The sequence below is a fragment of the Nestor notabilis genome, unplaced genomic scaffold, assembly GCF_000696875.1.
Source record: "Nestor notabilis isolate BGI_N333 unplaced genomic scaffold, ASM69687v1 scaffold14073, whole genome shotgun sequence".
In the NCBI taxonomy this organism is placed as follows: Eukaryota; Metazoa; Chordata; class Aves; order Psittaciformes; family Psittacidae; genus Nestor; species Nestor notabilis.
Genome location: NW_009923472.1, coordinates 148200 through 163975, shown reverse-complemented (window position 1 = coordinate 163975; position 15776 = coordinate 148200). Strand labels below are relative to the sequence as shown.

General features: G+C 38.1%; 1 protein-coding gene across 2 annotated transcripts in view; it reads right to left on the bottom strand.

Moving 5' to 3' along the window:
• STAG1 (stromal antigen 1) overlaps positions 1-15776 on the bottom strand; it is a 137435-nt gene that overhangs the window by 15369 nt on the left and 106290 nt on the right. For both annotated transcript variants that reach the window (XM_010012156.1, XM_010012157.1), the window contains exons 22-26: positions 14714-14794; positions 8499-8591; positions 4787-4961; positions 2677-2816; positions 870-971 (exon numbers count right to left, since the gene is read on the bottom strand). In XM_010012156.1, coding sequence (XP_010010458.1) covers positions 870-971; positions 2677-2816; positions 4787-4961; positions 8499-8591; positions 14714-14794 — 591 coding nt within the window. The remainder of the gene's footprint in view (positions 1-869; positions 972-2676; positions 2817-4786; positions 4962-8498; positions 8592-14713; positions 14795-15776) is intronic.

Here is a 15776-nt window from a genome sequence, read left to right as displayed (position 1 = left end):
AAAGTCCTGCTGGCTGTTACCTATCACTTAGGCATTCGCAAAAAGCTCATCTAATTATTTCTTCCCCCCTGAAATGATACCAAGCTGACTGCTCTATGGCACCTGGCTTCTTCCTCTCTCCTAATTTCAAAGGCAGGAACTATTTTGACACTTGCTGACTCTTCTGGAAGTACATCTGGTTTTCTCATGTTTTCACAGAGATCTCTCAGCTTCCAGATTGCTACAGAAAATCCCTTAGGACTCTGGAATGAATTCTGGGAGGCTTCACAAGGATTTGAAAACATCTAGTTTACAGAAGTGATTTCTCTGTGTAATGGATATAGTTAATACTTCAAGGGCCTAAATGGTACTTAGTGAAGCACACACTTCCGGCTGTTGGCAGAACAAGGATGGATTTCATCATCAAGCCAATAATCTGTGGTTGATGTAAAGCAAATTTTTCAGGGAAAAAACATGTTTAACAACATTGGAAGACTTAAACTGATTAGCTTGAAGTTTGAAAAATCAATCTGTGTTTAGACAAAATGTAAAGAAGATGCATTACTTCCAGCTAATTAAAAGAAGAAGTCATCCTAATTCTTCTTGTTCACTAGGTACCAGTAAGCAAATGCTATGACTCAGCTTGGACCAAACCGCTTACAAAGCTCTTCTCTCCCTTTCTTCCATTTTAATCTGACCAAAACTTTCCCAGTGTGGTCTTAAGGAGAGAGATTACTGAGACAAATGAATAGTGACAGCCTGAACTGAGGAGCAAGAGAATGTCTTATCAGAATTGTAGTATTTTCACTTAATTGTAAATGGCACCAGAGAAAATCCTGTCCAGTATTCTTTTGCAGTGAGACATTTCTTACAAAAATCAACATTCTTACCTGTTGCAAACTGAGAATGAGTGTCTTTGCACACTGGATTTTATCAATTTGCCTTGTTTTGCTCAGGGTTTCCTTAATGATATCTCCATAGTCGTTGTAGTACTAGGAAAAAACAGGGCGGAAAAACATCTTCATATCTTTAAATTGACCTTCTTACACAATTCCTTAAATTTTCCTGATAGAAAGATTACTTGTGGTTCTTGTTTTAAAAAGGCAGCAGTTGCTAAAAACCTTAGTCTCAAATCCAGATCTTTTGTGTGAGTGGAAGGCAGTGTTTCAATATCAACATTCAAACTGATTGGTAGCCTGCACCTCTATTTGTTACTATCTGCGTAAAACATGCTGAAAACCAAACCAAAGAATATTGCCCACCCCAAACCTAGTATTTGATGAAAGTGACCCATGGCTCCAGATTCTGAGAAACACCAGCATGCTGAACCCACAAGTAAGTGTGCTCCTGAGAAGGTGTGCACAGACAAGAGCACACAGGTGTGAAGCTCCATGTACAATGCAAGGTGAGTTAGATGGCTAAGAAAGAAATCCCCTGAAGCCAGAAAACTGAGCAAGGAATTAGCCTGTATGAAGTGCTGGTTTTCTTGATCTTAGAAGAATGGTTGCTGAAAACCACAGCCTTTGGTACTGACCATCTGGGTAGAAAAACCTGGATAATCATTAAAACGTCCACGCTGAGAATATAAAATAATCTTTTCCAAACAGTATTCTTTCAGCCTCATTAATATTTTTGCATTTGCAATCATTTACTTTCATTCCCTCTAAAATATGCCTCTTGCCCTCATTGTATAGAGATACTTCTAGGTTATATTCTAATCTAAATTCAATTTGCCTCACTCACCCCCAATTTCAAGAGAAGGAGGGGTGTGGAGAGAGGAGAACCTGGATTGTGACAGCTTCAGGTTGAAACTCCTATTCTGGAAGAAAATCCCTAAGCAAGACTAACCCTGAGCAGTGACATGGCTGATGTGTGTGTACACTGGGGATTTTATTGTACTGCTGCTCCTAATGAACAGGAGGATGATGATTTAAAGTCAAATCCTTCTTATTTCATATCAACATCTCAAACACTGTCTATAGTACAGGACCTACTCTCCACTCTATCTTCCAGTTTTTCCTCTTTGATTGTCGACTTTGTGATGACTGATCCCTTACAGGCAGGTTTTGTGTGGCTTGGCAGTGTCAGGACTGCTGATGGGCCCGTTTTCTGGCAGGTAAGCTCACAAGTTCAGGGTGCAGTGGTAGCTGAACTAGATTTCATTGGGCCTAAAGAGTGTGTGGAAGCAGCATAAGTTGGCAGGACATGCAGTTAATGCATACACTTAGAGCAGTACTATATAAAGCTCTTTCTTCTTTACTGCTTTCCTGTTTAAAACAATTTTTTCCTCACAAAATCAACCTGCTTCCTTATGGCAAGCACCAAGACTGGGAGACTGCCAGTGAAATACAACACTGAACAGATAACTGTTATTGAGGATTCTAGGACTGAATTTGACAGGCAGAGTAAGAACTTCTTTGTAGAGAGGAGCCTCTCCGGAAATACTCAGAACCTTGTAGGACTGACTTTTGGTGCTGCCTTTAATCAGGCACGCCTGCTACAGAGGACAGGAAGTTCAGAGCTTACTGCTTCTCAGTGGCAGGTCTAACTGAGAAAGGAAAAACTATTACAAAAATCAAATAAGGCTGAATAAGCTTTCAAAAGTGTTCGATCTACTGCACTGGAAGGGTGAGAAAGAGGGGCCCTGACACTACAGACTATGTTCAGTTGGGAAGAGGAGAGTACACAGAACTGTACCTTCATATAGTGTTTGAAGATATCTGCTGCTGCATGCATGTCCACAATGTCGTAAATTATCAGCTTACTAAAGGCGGCCAAAAGGTTTCTTCTCTTATGTAAAGCTTCTATTTTGTTAGCTTCATCTTCTTCATCTCCCTCTGAAAGAAGCAACAACAATGACATGTTTGTAAGAAACTGCAATATTCTAAAGCAAGATTATCAATGTTATCTTGGGAAAAACAATTCATTAACATGGCTAAGATATAAATATTTCACATAAGGAAAATTAGAAGCAGCAATACTTGTACTGCATGCCTGCATGAAATCAATGACTCTAAAGTACCAATAACAACAGGGAGTAAAATTGAGTTGTAAGAAACATTAATATTGAATGGCAATGTTGCAAGTATTAAGTCCCCATGTAAGACTCCACTCTGGGAATGAAAAGGAAACTACACAAAAAAACGTTAAATATAATATATATGTAATAAAAACATATTCCACAACTTATATAAGGAAATGAAATCAGCTGTAACAGTCGTGATTAAAGTAAACACTCTGGTACTGAGAAGAGCTTATTCTTGGAGGGAATCTTCCAACCAGTTTGAAGAAGTACAGAGTTGTGGCAAGGGGAGGATTAAGTCACGTATGTGATCAGAGGAAATCTCTCATGAGCAGTGGAGTTGACTGTAACTCTGTATGCACATTTTAATCCTGAGATGCTTTAACCCACAGAATTGAAGCTCATTGCACACTCCCACCCCCTTTCTTAATTTATTTTTTATCACTACTCATGTGTTCTGAATACCAGAAGTTATAAATGGCCAGACTGACTTCATGGAGTCAGAGTAGCATAAAGGAATAGATCTTTATCCATTTTTCTGCTGCCTTCCCAGTTCAATCACAGGATGTTAAAGAATGGCAAAAAACTAGACACTGTTCTCCTAAAATCTATCCTTGATGTATTATTGTGAACATTGAACTCACAAAGTATGATTAACTGCACATGGATTTCTGATGAAGGTGTACTTCAAAATGTGTTCTTCCCAGGAAACCTTAAAGAGATGCTCAACGAAGACGTCAGCTACTGTGGAGCTAGGAAGCTAGAAAACTGAAAGCACCTCTAGGGCCAGAACACATTCTCCAAGACCTTAGTTATACATATTGCTGTCTAAAATAGCCCGTGTGTCATGCTGACACACAAATAACTGAGTACAGCGCAAATTCAGATGTGCCGGAAAGAGCACTACGGCGTGTACTCAGCAGCTCTTTCACACAGTTTGACTATCTGAGAATCCATCACTATCCAAAGTTATTTTGGATTTGGAAATTGGATACCTCTGTACTTGCATTTAGGCACTTATAACTCATACCAGCAGTGATTTAAAACCAGACTTAAATGACAAATTTGCCTCTCCCTGACTGAAAGCCAAAAATATCACGTCATCCTCTGAGGAGGTAGAGATGGATCACCTCAAGCTCTGGTCTCTCAAAGTGTGGCCATGCACAGAGGCCTAGGAAAGAGCAAGGAAGCAAGCAAGCATAACCAATACTTTCCCAAGTACTTTCCTAGTCTCCAACCAAATCAGTGATGTCCTGAGCTTGATGTGATTATTCTGGGGGAGGAGAAGAAGTGGTTATTCAGTAACTGCAGTTTCTTAAGGCCTTCTTTGCCTAGAGCTTTGCTAGTAAGGTTTGACTTCAGGATCCTATCACTCTGTTTTGTTACTCAAAAGGATTTCTCTGCTATGTACTGTTCCATCATACTTCTTCCCTTGAATCCATATTAAGTGAAATCTGCTGCTGAAATAAGTCTGTATTGTTCTGGAAATAAATGTTAAGAAAAATACAAAACAATAAAAGAAGAGTAATTTTGTCCAGATTTCTAGCATGTAGTTACAGGCCAGTTCCATGCCTTCTGAAAACATCTTTTTTTATGAAGTGAACTTATAAGTACTTATTCTTCTTTAACACAGTAGTACTGAATATTGAATATTTCATATTCACACCTCCCAAAAATAAAAATGGAATAATCCAAAAACATTTGAGCAAACTCATCTGAAAATTCTATTTTCTTCTATGTCTGTTAATAACAAAAAAAAGCAGAAAACATGGAAGCTAAACATACCCATGCTCTGGTTTTCATCATCTTGGTCAATGAAGACATGGTCCATCACAAAACTGAGAAGTTCTGACTGGAGGCCTGAATCTGGATTAAACACCAAAGGCTGAAGACCTTCTCGGCCTCCAGTCATCAGCTGATGACTAAATATCATCAAGAGATCACAGAGCAGCATGAAAGCCTGAAAGGCAAAAGAGAATGAATGCAGAAAGAAGTGTCAGTCAGTAAGTAAAAAATAAAGTATAATTTATCTGATGTTCAGACATGCCCTGCAATTATTGAATGTCTTTAACTGTACTCAATCACAGTTGTTCATGTGCTGTGAATGTGCTTCCCATAACTTTAAATTTTGATGTCTTTGATTCCTATGTAAGGTTAACTACCTCTTCCATGTCAAAGGTTGATCATATTAAACTTCCATTTCTGTTCTACGAAAAAAACCTCTAAATCTACCTCTGATCCAAGAACTGCAGCCAAATTTGCAGTAAAGAAAAAACATGTATTTCGATAAACAGTTAGACAAGTTAAACAAGCACAAAAATGAACAACATCATGAGGGCAAATCCAAGCTGAGTCATCGTCAGATCCTGAAAATACAGAGAAGCAGCTGCAGACAAAGAATTTCATCAAATCTCTGCAAAAAGAATCAAGAACCTGCACAGCTTTCAAATCTAGGTAAAAACCAACCACAGCAGAACTTTTGGTGATTTATGCTCCTTACTGTTATACCCTTGCTACTTGAGAATGGAGAGAGAAGGCAGCTAATACCAGTTTTATTTCTTTCAAGGGCTTATCTGTATGCTCTCATACATGAGAATAACACTGTTTTTCCCCAATGGCTTATGTCAGAGTATCACAGCCAGCTGTATTCACTTGCACCATGTTCAACACCTGAGCACCTTTCAGAAAGTACTTTTTCATCATCTTATTTTCTCTGTCTTTAACCTCAGGTTCTGAAAACTGAGAAAGAGAGGATGGTTCAATGTCTGCATGTGTAAAAAGACTCCCAGAAGATCGATGCTGGATGGGCTGTCTCTTCCCCAGAAGCCTGCAGGAGTCTCACTCAGGGCAGTGCCAATCATGACTCCCAGGTAGGTGGTTGGCCAGAGGCCTTTTCAACTGAACAGAGGTTGCAGAATAGCTCAGAGAGAGTCATGAAATCCAATGTAGGCTTTAATTCAGTCCCATATTCCCCCTTCACAAAAAGCTGATCAGAAAAGATAGTTAAATGTGTGTTTAACACGTTTTGAACCAAGCCTAAGGAAAAGTAGTGAGTGAGAGCAATCTGCTTTACAAACTTCCAGAATGAAATCTTTGTGAAAGCTGAACGTCACAGCAACAACTCACTTCTTAGAGCATGTTATGAAATCTGCCTGAGCTATACTCAGACAAGAACAGACTCATTGTAAACTGTGTTCTGCTTAGGCTTTGGAAACAGATGCCACTATTTGGGATTCTTCTATACTGGATCCAGAAAGTCGTGATTCATTTCAGTGATGATCTCACCTGCTCTAAAGTCCTTTGACAGTCAATAGAATTTAGGCTCATCTTAATGTAGACTTCTAAAATAGAGCACATGAATAATGCACTGAATTATTTATACTATTTCTGTCCCATATAAAGACAGCAGTGGGCTCCGATGCAGATGTCTCTGTATTGTAGCTATGTCTAGTCATTCAAATAGTCTAGGGAATTTTGAAATGTTTGAGTCATGTTTCTATAAAGACCTTTCTTTGATACATACATTGATCTTCTCTGGAAAGAATGTATAGATTAATAATCAAATATGGTAGGGAGACAATATAATTTACACAGTACTCTCAAAAAAGAAAAAAAGCCAGTAAACCAAAAGGATTAAGAAGCAGTCCTGCATTTGCAGCAATATACTTTTTAAGGAACCATAGAGGTGTCAGCTGGAAGGGGCCTCTGGAGTCTCTAGTCCAACCTACTCTGACTGGGTCACTCGCTGTCTCTAGGTGGTTGTCTGTGGCTTTGTCTTGCTGAAGCTTAAAAGCTTCCACGGAATTGTGAACTGCAAAGGAGCTTCTAAGAAAAGTTTAAATTGCCAATGAAAAACCCAACATTGTGGCTACTTAGCAACGAGAGAATAAAAACATGTTAAGGTATATCAAGAACAAAAAAACCCACCATTGCAGCAATGGGAAGGAACATTTACCATTTGTTGATGCAGAAAAGACATTAGTGCTAGTTTAAGCTAGAATGGTTGGCATTCTCATGAAGGTAGATGATATATTCACATTATATAATATAAATAAAATATACCAAGAGTAACTACTCAGAATATTAAAAACCAATTACTAAAGTTAACTTGGCTGGAAGACAATGACACATCAGGGTCTTTTAAAAATACATAAACCAGCAACATCTACGAGCCTTTTGTATTTATATTATCAAGTTGCAGAACAGGTAAATGCCAAGGAGAGCTACCTTTCAAAAAACCTAGAGATGTCTTAAGAAGTATTACATTCTAAAAAAACACAGGCAAAAACCCCAGGCCAGTTATTTACAGTCTTTGCAAAATCCTGGGAGGTCTGACAGAAATGCAATTTGTAGACAACTAAAAGATGTCAAAAGACTCGATACAAATCAGCAGCTATCCATAAAATCTCAGCAAAAAACAGCCATTTCTTTTTCAAAGACTGAATTATTTCAACAAGTCCTTCAATTTAATTTCTTTTAATTCGATTTCTAAACGCATAGAGCAGAAGCTTCCCATTCTATGCACGCACAGCTTCCCAAAAATCTAAACCAGAGAACTGGATAAGTAAACTGAGCCGTAAAAAAATCTGGTACCTTATTATGCAATCACATTTCACATATATACTTTTGGCAGACGTGTGTATGCACACACACATGCGGAGAGATGCATGCACTTCAGTTTTCAGCCAGCTACCAAACAGGGAAGGACAGCAACCTAAGCTATTATGCTTATACTGACGAGAATCTAAAACCCCCTCCAGATCTTTATATTTCTATAACGAAGACACTGTTTAAATAGATACTTTACTCTGATTTCTCAAGGAGATGTAGCTATTTGTGAAGTGACCATTTTTTGCATAGTGTGAGAGGACACCACGTTCTTGGTGTTATTTAGAGTATTTTTGTAAAATGAATTAACTTTTTTTTCTGCTAGAAAACATGCAGTAGTATGACCTGCCCTGCTAGAAGCCTCAATTTTCTCCCCTTAGCCACAATGGGAAAGAGATACAATAATTAGTATTCACCCCTGCATTTGACTGAATTATTAGGATAATAAAATAATGAAATACCATTAAGGCTTCAGGCATTTGCCTTTGGCAGGAAAGGAGTCACTCCAGACCCCCTATTGGTCGATAACAGGGGGAATATAACCCAAAATATACAGAGGAAGATTCAGCCCATTTGAGGTCTCAGACACCCTCTAAAAGTGCCTATTACAAGCAATTAATACAGTGTCTAAAGGAACAGGCTTTTATTTTAGGCAATTTAGATGACTGAAGTTATGAGAGCTGAACATGAGCCTAAGCATGTAGGTAATCCTTATTACTATATCACAAATGAATTTGACATTAGCTGTGCTTTGAAAGTGCTTTTAATACAGCTCTTCTTATGGAGTGTTTTATTTAGACAGTACTCTTTAAGTTTGATATAGTGTCATCTTGAGTTACAGTTTAATATTCACACTTCCCTAAAAGCATGTGACAGACATTGCCTTTACCTGTTCTTTGACTGGAGTGTTGACATTTGATAAACACTGTTGGCAGACAGCCAGAAAGGATTTCACAGTTTTCCTCAATACCAATAAGTCCTCCTAGAATAAACATTAAAAAGGGATAACACATAAACATTAATAAAAGGTTGACAGGAACAAGAAAAATAACAAGATGGTAATAATTTCATACATTCAATCCTATAAACTAGCCAAACAAAAAAAGCCATGAGAAAGCATACTATCCATAGAGCACAGAGTAAACCAAGCCACTAATTTTCAGAGGAATGACCCAAAGTTTCCCTGTAATAAATAATAATAATAATAGCAACAACAACATTCACTAGTTAAATTGGCTGTATTTTATCTTGAATGTAAATGTAACATTCAGAACAAAAAGTTTTATGGATAACAAAATAAACTAGTGAAAACAAATCAGAACAAAATATAAGATACTTTCCTCCATGACACCTCTACCAGCTTTCAGGCAGAAGACAGTGTGCCCTACAGAACAACATCCAACCTAAACCTAAAAAAACCTAAACAGGTTTATTTTACCTATTAAATGTTACTACACATAACATTTTCCTTGCTAAAAATTCCAATATCTAATTATGCTGGCTGTTCAGTCCATGTGTCTTATTTCTAGTTTTAGCTTTTCTTATTGCTTCCTACTATAAGATCTTGTTACTCTTTGTTTACTGAAAAGCCTTTTTGTGGTCCATATGTTCTTCCTGTACTGGTTCACAACAGAAGGCAGGTCTGCAAGCGTCCAAAAGCACCTCAAAGTGTTTCTAAATCTTAGAATTTTCACTAGAATGTGATTTTCTCATGAAGACACTGAAGGTCTATGAGCTACCTCACCTTCCTATTCCTAAGAATTTTTAACCTGATCAGTCGTCTTATTCCCAGAGACAAGCCTTCCATTTGGCAGCATTAAAATGTCTCTTTGGGTTTTTAATTGTATTTTGTTTACCAACTAATCTATATAATGTGCATTTTAAATGCCTTCACTTTACCTCCTTTGATGATTGGTAAAAATTATCAGATTTTAGCAGAGAACCCATCTCTCCTGGAATGCACCAGGAGCTATCCCATTGGGTGATGATTTCCAACCTACAGCTTTTCTAGTATATTAATCAGCTTTGAGCTACTGAATAGGAACTACATTAAATTCACATATTCACCTGAAATGCAATGTGATACTAGTGTCTTACAGAAACTGGTATTTCAGCTGCTTTCCCTATCAGGCAAAAGTGCAATCTTCTCAAGAACAGATCCATTTGCTCCTTCCAGTCTTATCTCTTGGCCATGTTCACTCTGCCCTTCAGCCTTGTACCAACTGTGTTTTCTATCAGCCAGCCCAAGATTTTACCTAGGACTGATGTCAGGCTTCTCAGTTCACTCCTACATAACCATCTGATTTATACCTTTAAACACGGGGATTACAATCACTATAACTTCCTACTTTCTATCACAATTATCTTCCATTTAGATGTTAATGAATTTAACAGAGAAACTAAAACCTATGAAAAATCCTATATAAAGGTTAAAAAGTGAATGAGTATGGCTCCCATTTTTCTGTCAAAGAATGAATAACACGGAGGTACACATTATTTATTATCCTCTCTCCTGATAGCATGACAAAGATTCATTTTGAGAAGTTACAGACAGCAAAAGAAAGCCACAATGAACAGAGCAGCTGAGCCATCTGGAACTCTTCTAAATTTGGAGAATCCCCAGACTACTACAGAGTGGCAATTTTTTTTTTTTCTTAAAAGGGAAAATGGGAAGGAAAAAGAAAATATTAGATTTTTAAGTCTGTTACTATTCTCAGGCACACAGCCAAGGTCCTGCCTGAGGTGTGATTACCTGATCTGCTGGCTTCAGCAGAAAAACTGCTATGGAAACATTTTATGTCCTCTTGGTTGTTAGAGTAAAACCATGGGGTCACACTGTGACCCAGGATAAAAATAGCCCTTTCCTGAGCTGTACAGCATAATATCTTCAAATTTAAGTAGCCCATGGCAGGAACAAGACTAAGCTCCTAGCGTTAATTATCACCTTTCTATTAAAATGTCTTTGAAATATTTTTAGCTGTTAACACTTCCTTAAGTTATATGATATAAATTGTAATCTATAAATGATATTACATAGTGTGGGGGAATCTGCAGAGCACCCTCTTGTTAACAGCCTGGATAAACAACAGTTGTTATAATGAGAACGTGAGTGCAACAGTGCCTGTGAACAAAACGCCCAAACCTACCTGTTCTGAGGGGGTGTTTGCCTGAAGACTGATAATGCTAAGAGGAAAGTTAACCTGAATTTGCTTACAATTACTGGATTAAACAGTAACCAGAAGATTACAAAGAAGCTTTTGAGAAAAGGAAGAGTCACCTTGTAAAGAAGTATAAAAGCAGTTGTGATCACGGAGAGGAACAGTGTGCTGTAACACAGCAGCAGTTAAACCAAGTCAGACACCCCACCACTGCCACCACTGCCTAATTTGGTGGCACATTCTCCCTGCTGGAAGCCATAAGCAGCCTGCATCCATCTGCAGCACTATCAGTTTTGGGTGGGACATGCAGGAACCACACCTCAAGTGCACCTATCTGACTGTGGAGTGCTCTGTGGGTGTGTGTACACACGAAGCTTGAGCACCCACATGTCCAACAGCAGCCACATGTAAGCAGGGGATCTCACACTCCCCAAAAGAAGGGCAATGGGCTTGTACCCCACATATCCTGTGAGAGTTGGGGTGGCCACATGTAACTTCAAACTGTGTGTGTGTCTTGGGGAGGGGATTAGCGTAGCTTGTGAACAGTTACAGGAGAGTAGTTTGACATTTGTAGGCATACATGAGCATTGTTCTATGATTGTAAGTGTCCAGTATTCTGGTTTACCTGTGGTACAGCTGATGCTTATCCTGCAGATGTGTTGCCCTCACTGCAGGTTAATTATGTGTTGTTAATATATCAATGAGCTGACTTCATCCTAATTTGATTCAACCACAAACAGTTTTTCCCTGCCACACATGAAAAGTCTATAGACCAACACACCCAGCCTCGTGTAGTCAGCCACAGTCCAAAACATACCCAACAGCTGTAATATAAAATATCTCTCAGAAAGCAATAAACATGGCCTGGGCTTGGGCATAATGCCCAGGACAGTTTCCAAACAAGGGCAATCCTCCCAGCAGAGAAGCTGAATTTTTGGAAGAGCCATCTGAACACAAAGATGAAGAATAACTGAGTTCTAAAACTCTTCTCAGAACTCATTTTCAAAGAAATCTTACCAGGAGCATGCAACCTGCCTCAAACTCCCTGCAATAAAATGTACACCTCATGGATGCAGAACTTAACCAATTGATGAAAGTGAAACTTGCCAATATATGCCCACTACAACCAAAGTAAGTACTTCCTCCCACAGAAACAACATCCTTGAATATTGTACTTAGCAATTGAATGCCTACATGGTAACTAACTAGGTGAAACAGAGCAGCTACTATTTGCCAGCATGAACTCACACACAGGACCCAGCTGGCAGCAGACAGACATTTCTTACAGATCAATCCCTCCATCCCTGCTCTCTCAGCCTGGGTGCTCAAGATAAATCTGAAAAATCACCTTCTAAACACGAGCCTGGGAACAAAAATTCACAAATCCAAGGGATGCAGAAAAACAAGGACTCGAGTTTTATGACATATTATAAATTCCATTCTCTCCATTAGCCTTTTCATCTTTTATTTTCCTTCTCTTCCCCACTATCCAGCTCCTATTTCCCTCCTACTCTCTTACCACCTTGCCTTCCCTTGCCCCACCACCCTATAGGTACCAATGACCTTTTCCTTTTCTTTCAGAGACAGTTTACCTGATCTGTATCTAAGCAGAAACCAAGCAATTGTTCTCAGCTTGTATTTTTCTTTGTCATCTCCTGCTTTTACTTCAAACCTGAAAGGCTTCTGTGTTCAAAAGCCACTCTAATTTTTACAGCTATATCCACTGGTCTATGAAAGATACCACTTCAGCCTACAAACCATCACCCCCCTTTGTCCTTAGATCCTTACAGCTACAGCAAAGTCACACTAGAAAGCTGGATGGAGCTACATATTAAAATATTGCACCAGAAATGTTCCTGTTAAAGCCTGAATATTTAAAAAAATGCTCATGAAATATACTGCTTTTCATTTTGAGATGCTTGTGTTAATGCTTTTGTCTTCCCATACATCATACTTTAGAAGTGATTCCCTTTAATGCCTGCTAATTTATAGGCCTAAATCACAGCTTATAAAACAACCATGGGTGAAATGATCTCCTAATGGATTAAATGCCAGATATAGTGCAGATCAGATTTCTTTTCACAGTGAACAAACTACAAAGGAGAGTTTGATAGAAAAAACTCTCATGGAACAAAATGCTAAAACCACATCACATTTGCAAATTTCTCTCTATCCCATTTCTTTGACGAGCACAGCTGAGGTTGCTGCTGGCCAGGTATGAACAGCCAAAGGGCATTAATGCAGGCTACTCTTGAACTAAGCATGCAGAACACTCATGACTTTTATAAGGGCTGGGGTGAAACTCCAAACACTTAAGTTAGTAACAGCTCTCTTGGTTACAGTAATTACGATTTTCATACGGGATTCCAGAAGCAGAATTGATGTGTACTTCAAATGGTCATTCTTAATGGAGCTTTCAGGGTTCTTTCCATTCCAGTGAACTACATTATGAACCCTATGACTAATATGAATCAGAATAATACTAGAAATAATGAAAGATCAAGGCTATTCTGCATTCATTACATAAAACAATGCCTCATACAAATGTATCCTATTTGGCAAAAGTAGGCAAAGCCATACAATTGCACTAAGCTTGTCTGCAAGAAAAAGACACTGAAATAAAGGTCATTTTCTCTTCCAGTTTAACTGGACCATCATGGTAATATTGCAAACAACAGCCCACATTTATACTTTGATACGAAAATGCAAAGCTTCTGACCAGGTCCTATACAGAAAGATGCTGTATATATTAGCCACTAGCTGTAGTTTAGAGTGAATGTTTCTTCTGCTGTAACTTAGACACAAGAGAACATGAAGCTTTCTTCCAGCAATGCTGACAGCTATCACTCTGCACCACCTATGTTATACTGCAGCAATTTACTGTATTTAGTTCCAAAAAATGGAGAAATGCAGTGGAAGGAGATGAGAATCTCATCAAACATTCTGTGTCTTGGCATTTGCACCCAGAGTGCATTGCTGCTCAAGGGGCCCAGCAAACAGGATATATTCAGTTTTCTCAGTTAGAAGGATTCAGGATATAATATTATATACTACCAGCATGCTAAAGAGAAATAAGCTAAAGAAGCTGAGAGGGGAAAATGAAAATGAAAGCCAAGAATAAAGAATACCAATTATTCTTTTTTTTTTGGTAGCTTTTAAAAATCTCAATACATGTCAGTATTCAAAACAACTCGAATTTACATTGGTTTTTTATCATTTTTATGTGCATAAAAAGCTTATCTTAGCAGTACTTCAGCATCTTTTTTCTTTTTGATGCTAAACGGGAAATACGCTTACTACTTCAGCTTTTGTATCATTTTCATTTGATATATTACTTTTGAAAAAGCCCTAAAAAGACAGGATGTTGGCCTCTGATTGGTAGAAGATTGATAAAGGTCCTGGAAAAGCAAAGTACAACGAATAAGTCACAAGTAACACTGTCTTTACTGCATCACACTTGCATGCACTCACTTTTTATTAGTAATCATCTGCTTGTGACCTTACATTTCTATTTAGCACCATAAAAGATGCAAGTAAAAGGTAAGCAAGGTAAACACACATCAATATTAAGCTATCTGTGGTGTAGAGACCAACAGTATTGCTTACAACTATTAGGTAAGTATTGTCAACAACAGTTATCCATCCAATTCCTGCAAACTGCTGTACTCACAGTACAGTGCATTTCTCTTCAGCAACAAAAATGTAAAAATCAGCTAGTATAAAACCCTGATAAAGACAAGCTTTAGCTGTTTGTATAGCTTATACAGACATATGCATGATGGTAAATATATCCTGAAATATTGAATAAATCAAATCACCAACATTTCGTATGTTTCACGACATGAAATGACAGTACAGCAGGTGGAGTTACAAAAATGAAGTCTAATGCCTTCTTAGGCAACTTGTGTTTCTTCAGTAAAATCTGTGTGATCAAATGCCTACTTACTTTGGAAGGGGAACCTTCAGTGATTTTCACCAGCTGCCAGAGAATAGAGTAATGGGAACACTGCAGTGCTTGAACAACAATCTGTAACAGAGAGAATACAAAGAATTCCAGAATACAAAGAATTGGAAATATCAAGCATATTGGTAAAGTGTATGTATAACGCATTTTGGGGAGAAGAAATAGGAACAGTTCTCAAATACTACTATTTGTTTTCAAGGATATTGTGTTTTTCCTTAGTCAGTTCGGTGCAATAAAAAAGGGGCCTACTACAAGAAAAAATATACTGTCTAAATGCTGGGAAATGGACAGAAAACTGTGCATTAGAGTACAGCAAGAGGCGCCGTCACAGCACGCTAGAAGTACAACCCAACATCTAGATATCTCAGATCAAAAGCATCTGTTTAAATATTTCTAAATCTGACTTTACTAGTAAAACAGTCTGGAAATTTGTTCCATTGTTTAACCAACATGTAGCCCAATTGCTAAAAAAAAAAAAAAGGAGAAAATACAAATTGTCTCATGGAGAAGACCAAGACTCATTCTTATGATGCCCATAAAAATCTTTAAAATTTCAAATCTATATTAGCTGCTAAAATTTTCAAAACCTTTTTGGCTTGAAGATGCTTCCAACAGTCCGTGGGTCTGTGCAGAATAAATCAAGTTTGTAACAGCTCTAATCACTTCACAAAACACCGTTTTGAAAGGTATCACTAAAGACAAAATCATTCCTTTTCAGTAAACTTCTTTAAGTGAGGATAGTTCAGATTTCAGACCTTTCTGCTTAACATCTTACAGAAGTTTTTGGGGAGTCATATCTATCTGTCAAACCCAGAAACTGATGATGGCTGGTAGCAGCATAGACAGCTTTTATCTGCTGGCCCCTTTCCCTTCAGGTAGCACAATTCCAGCATTAAGTAGCAACTGCAGAGAGAGTAGAAGGTCCCACAGCTTAAAGCCATGACGTTCACATGGTGTGGGGTGACATGTCTTCCACTTGGTCCTTTTTAGAAAATAATTTTATGGAATTTCATAAGTGGTGGGTTTTTTTTTTCTAAATGAAGTT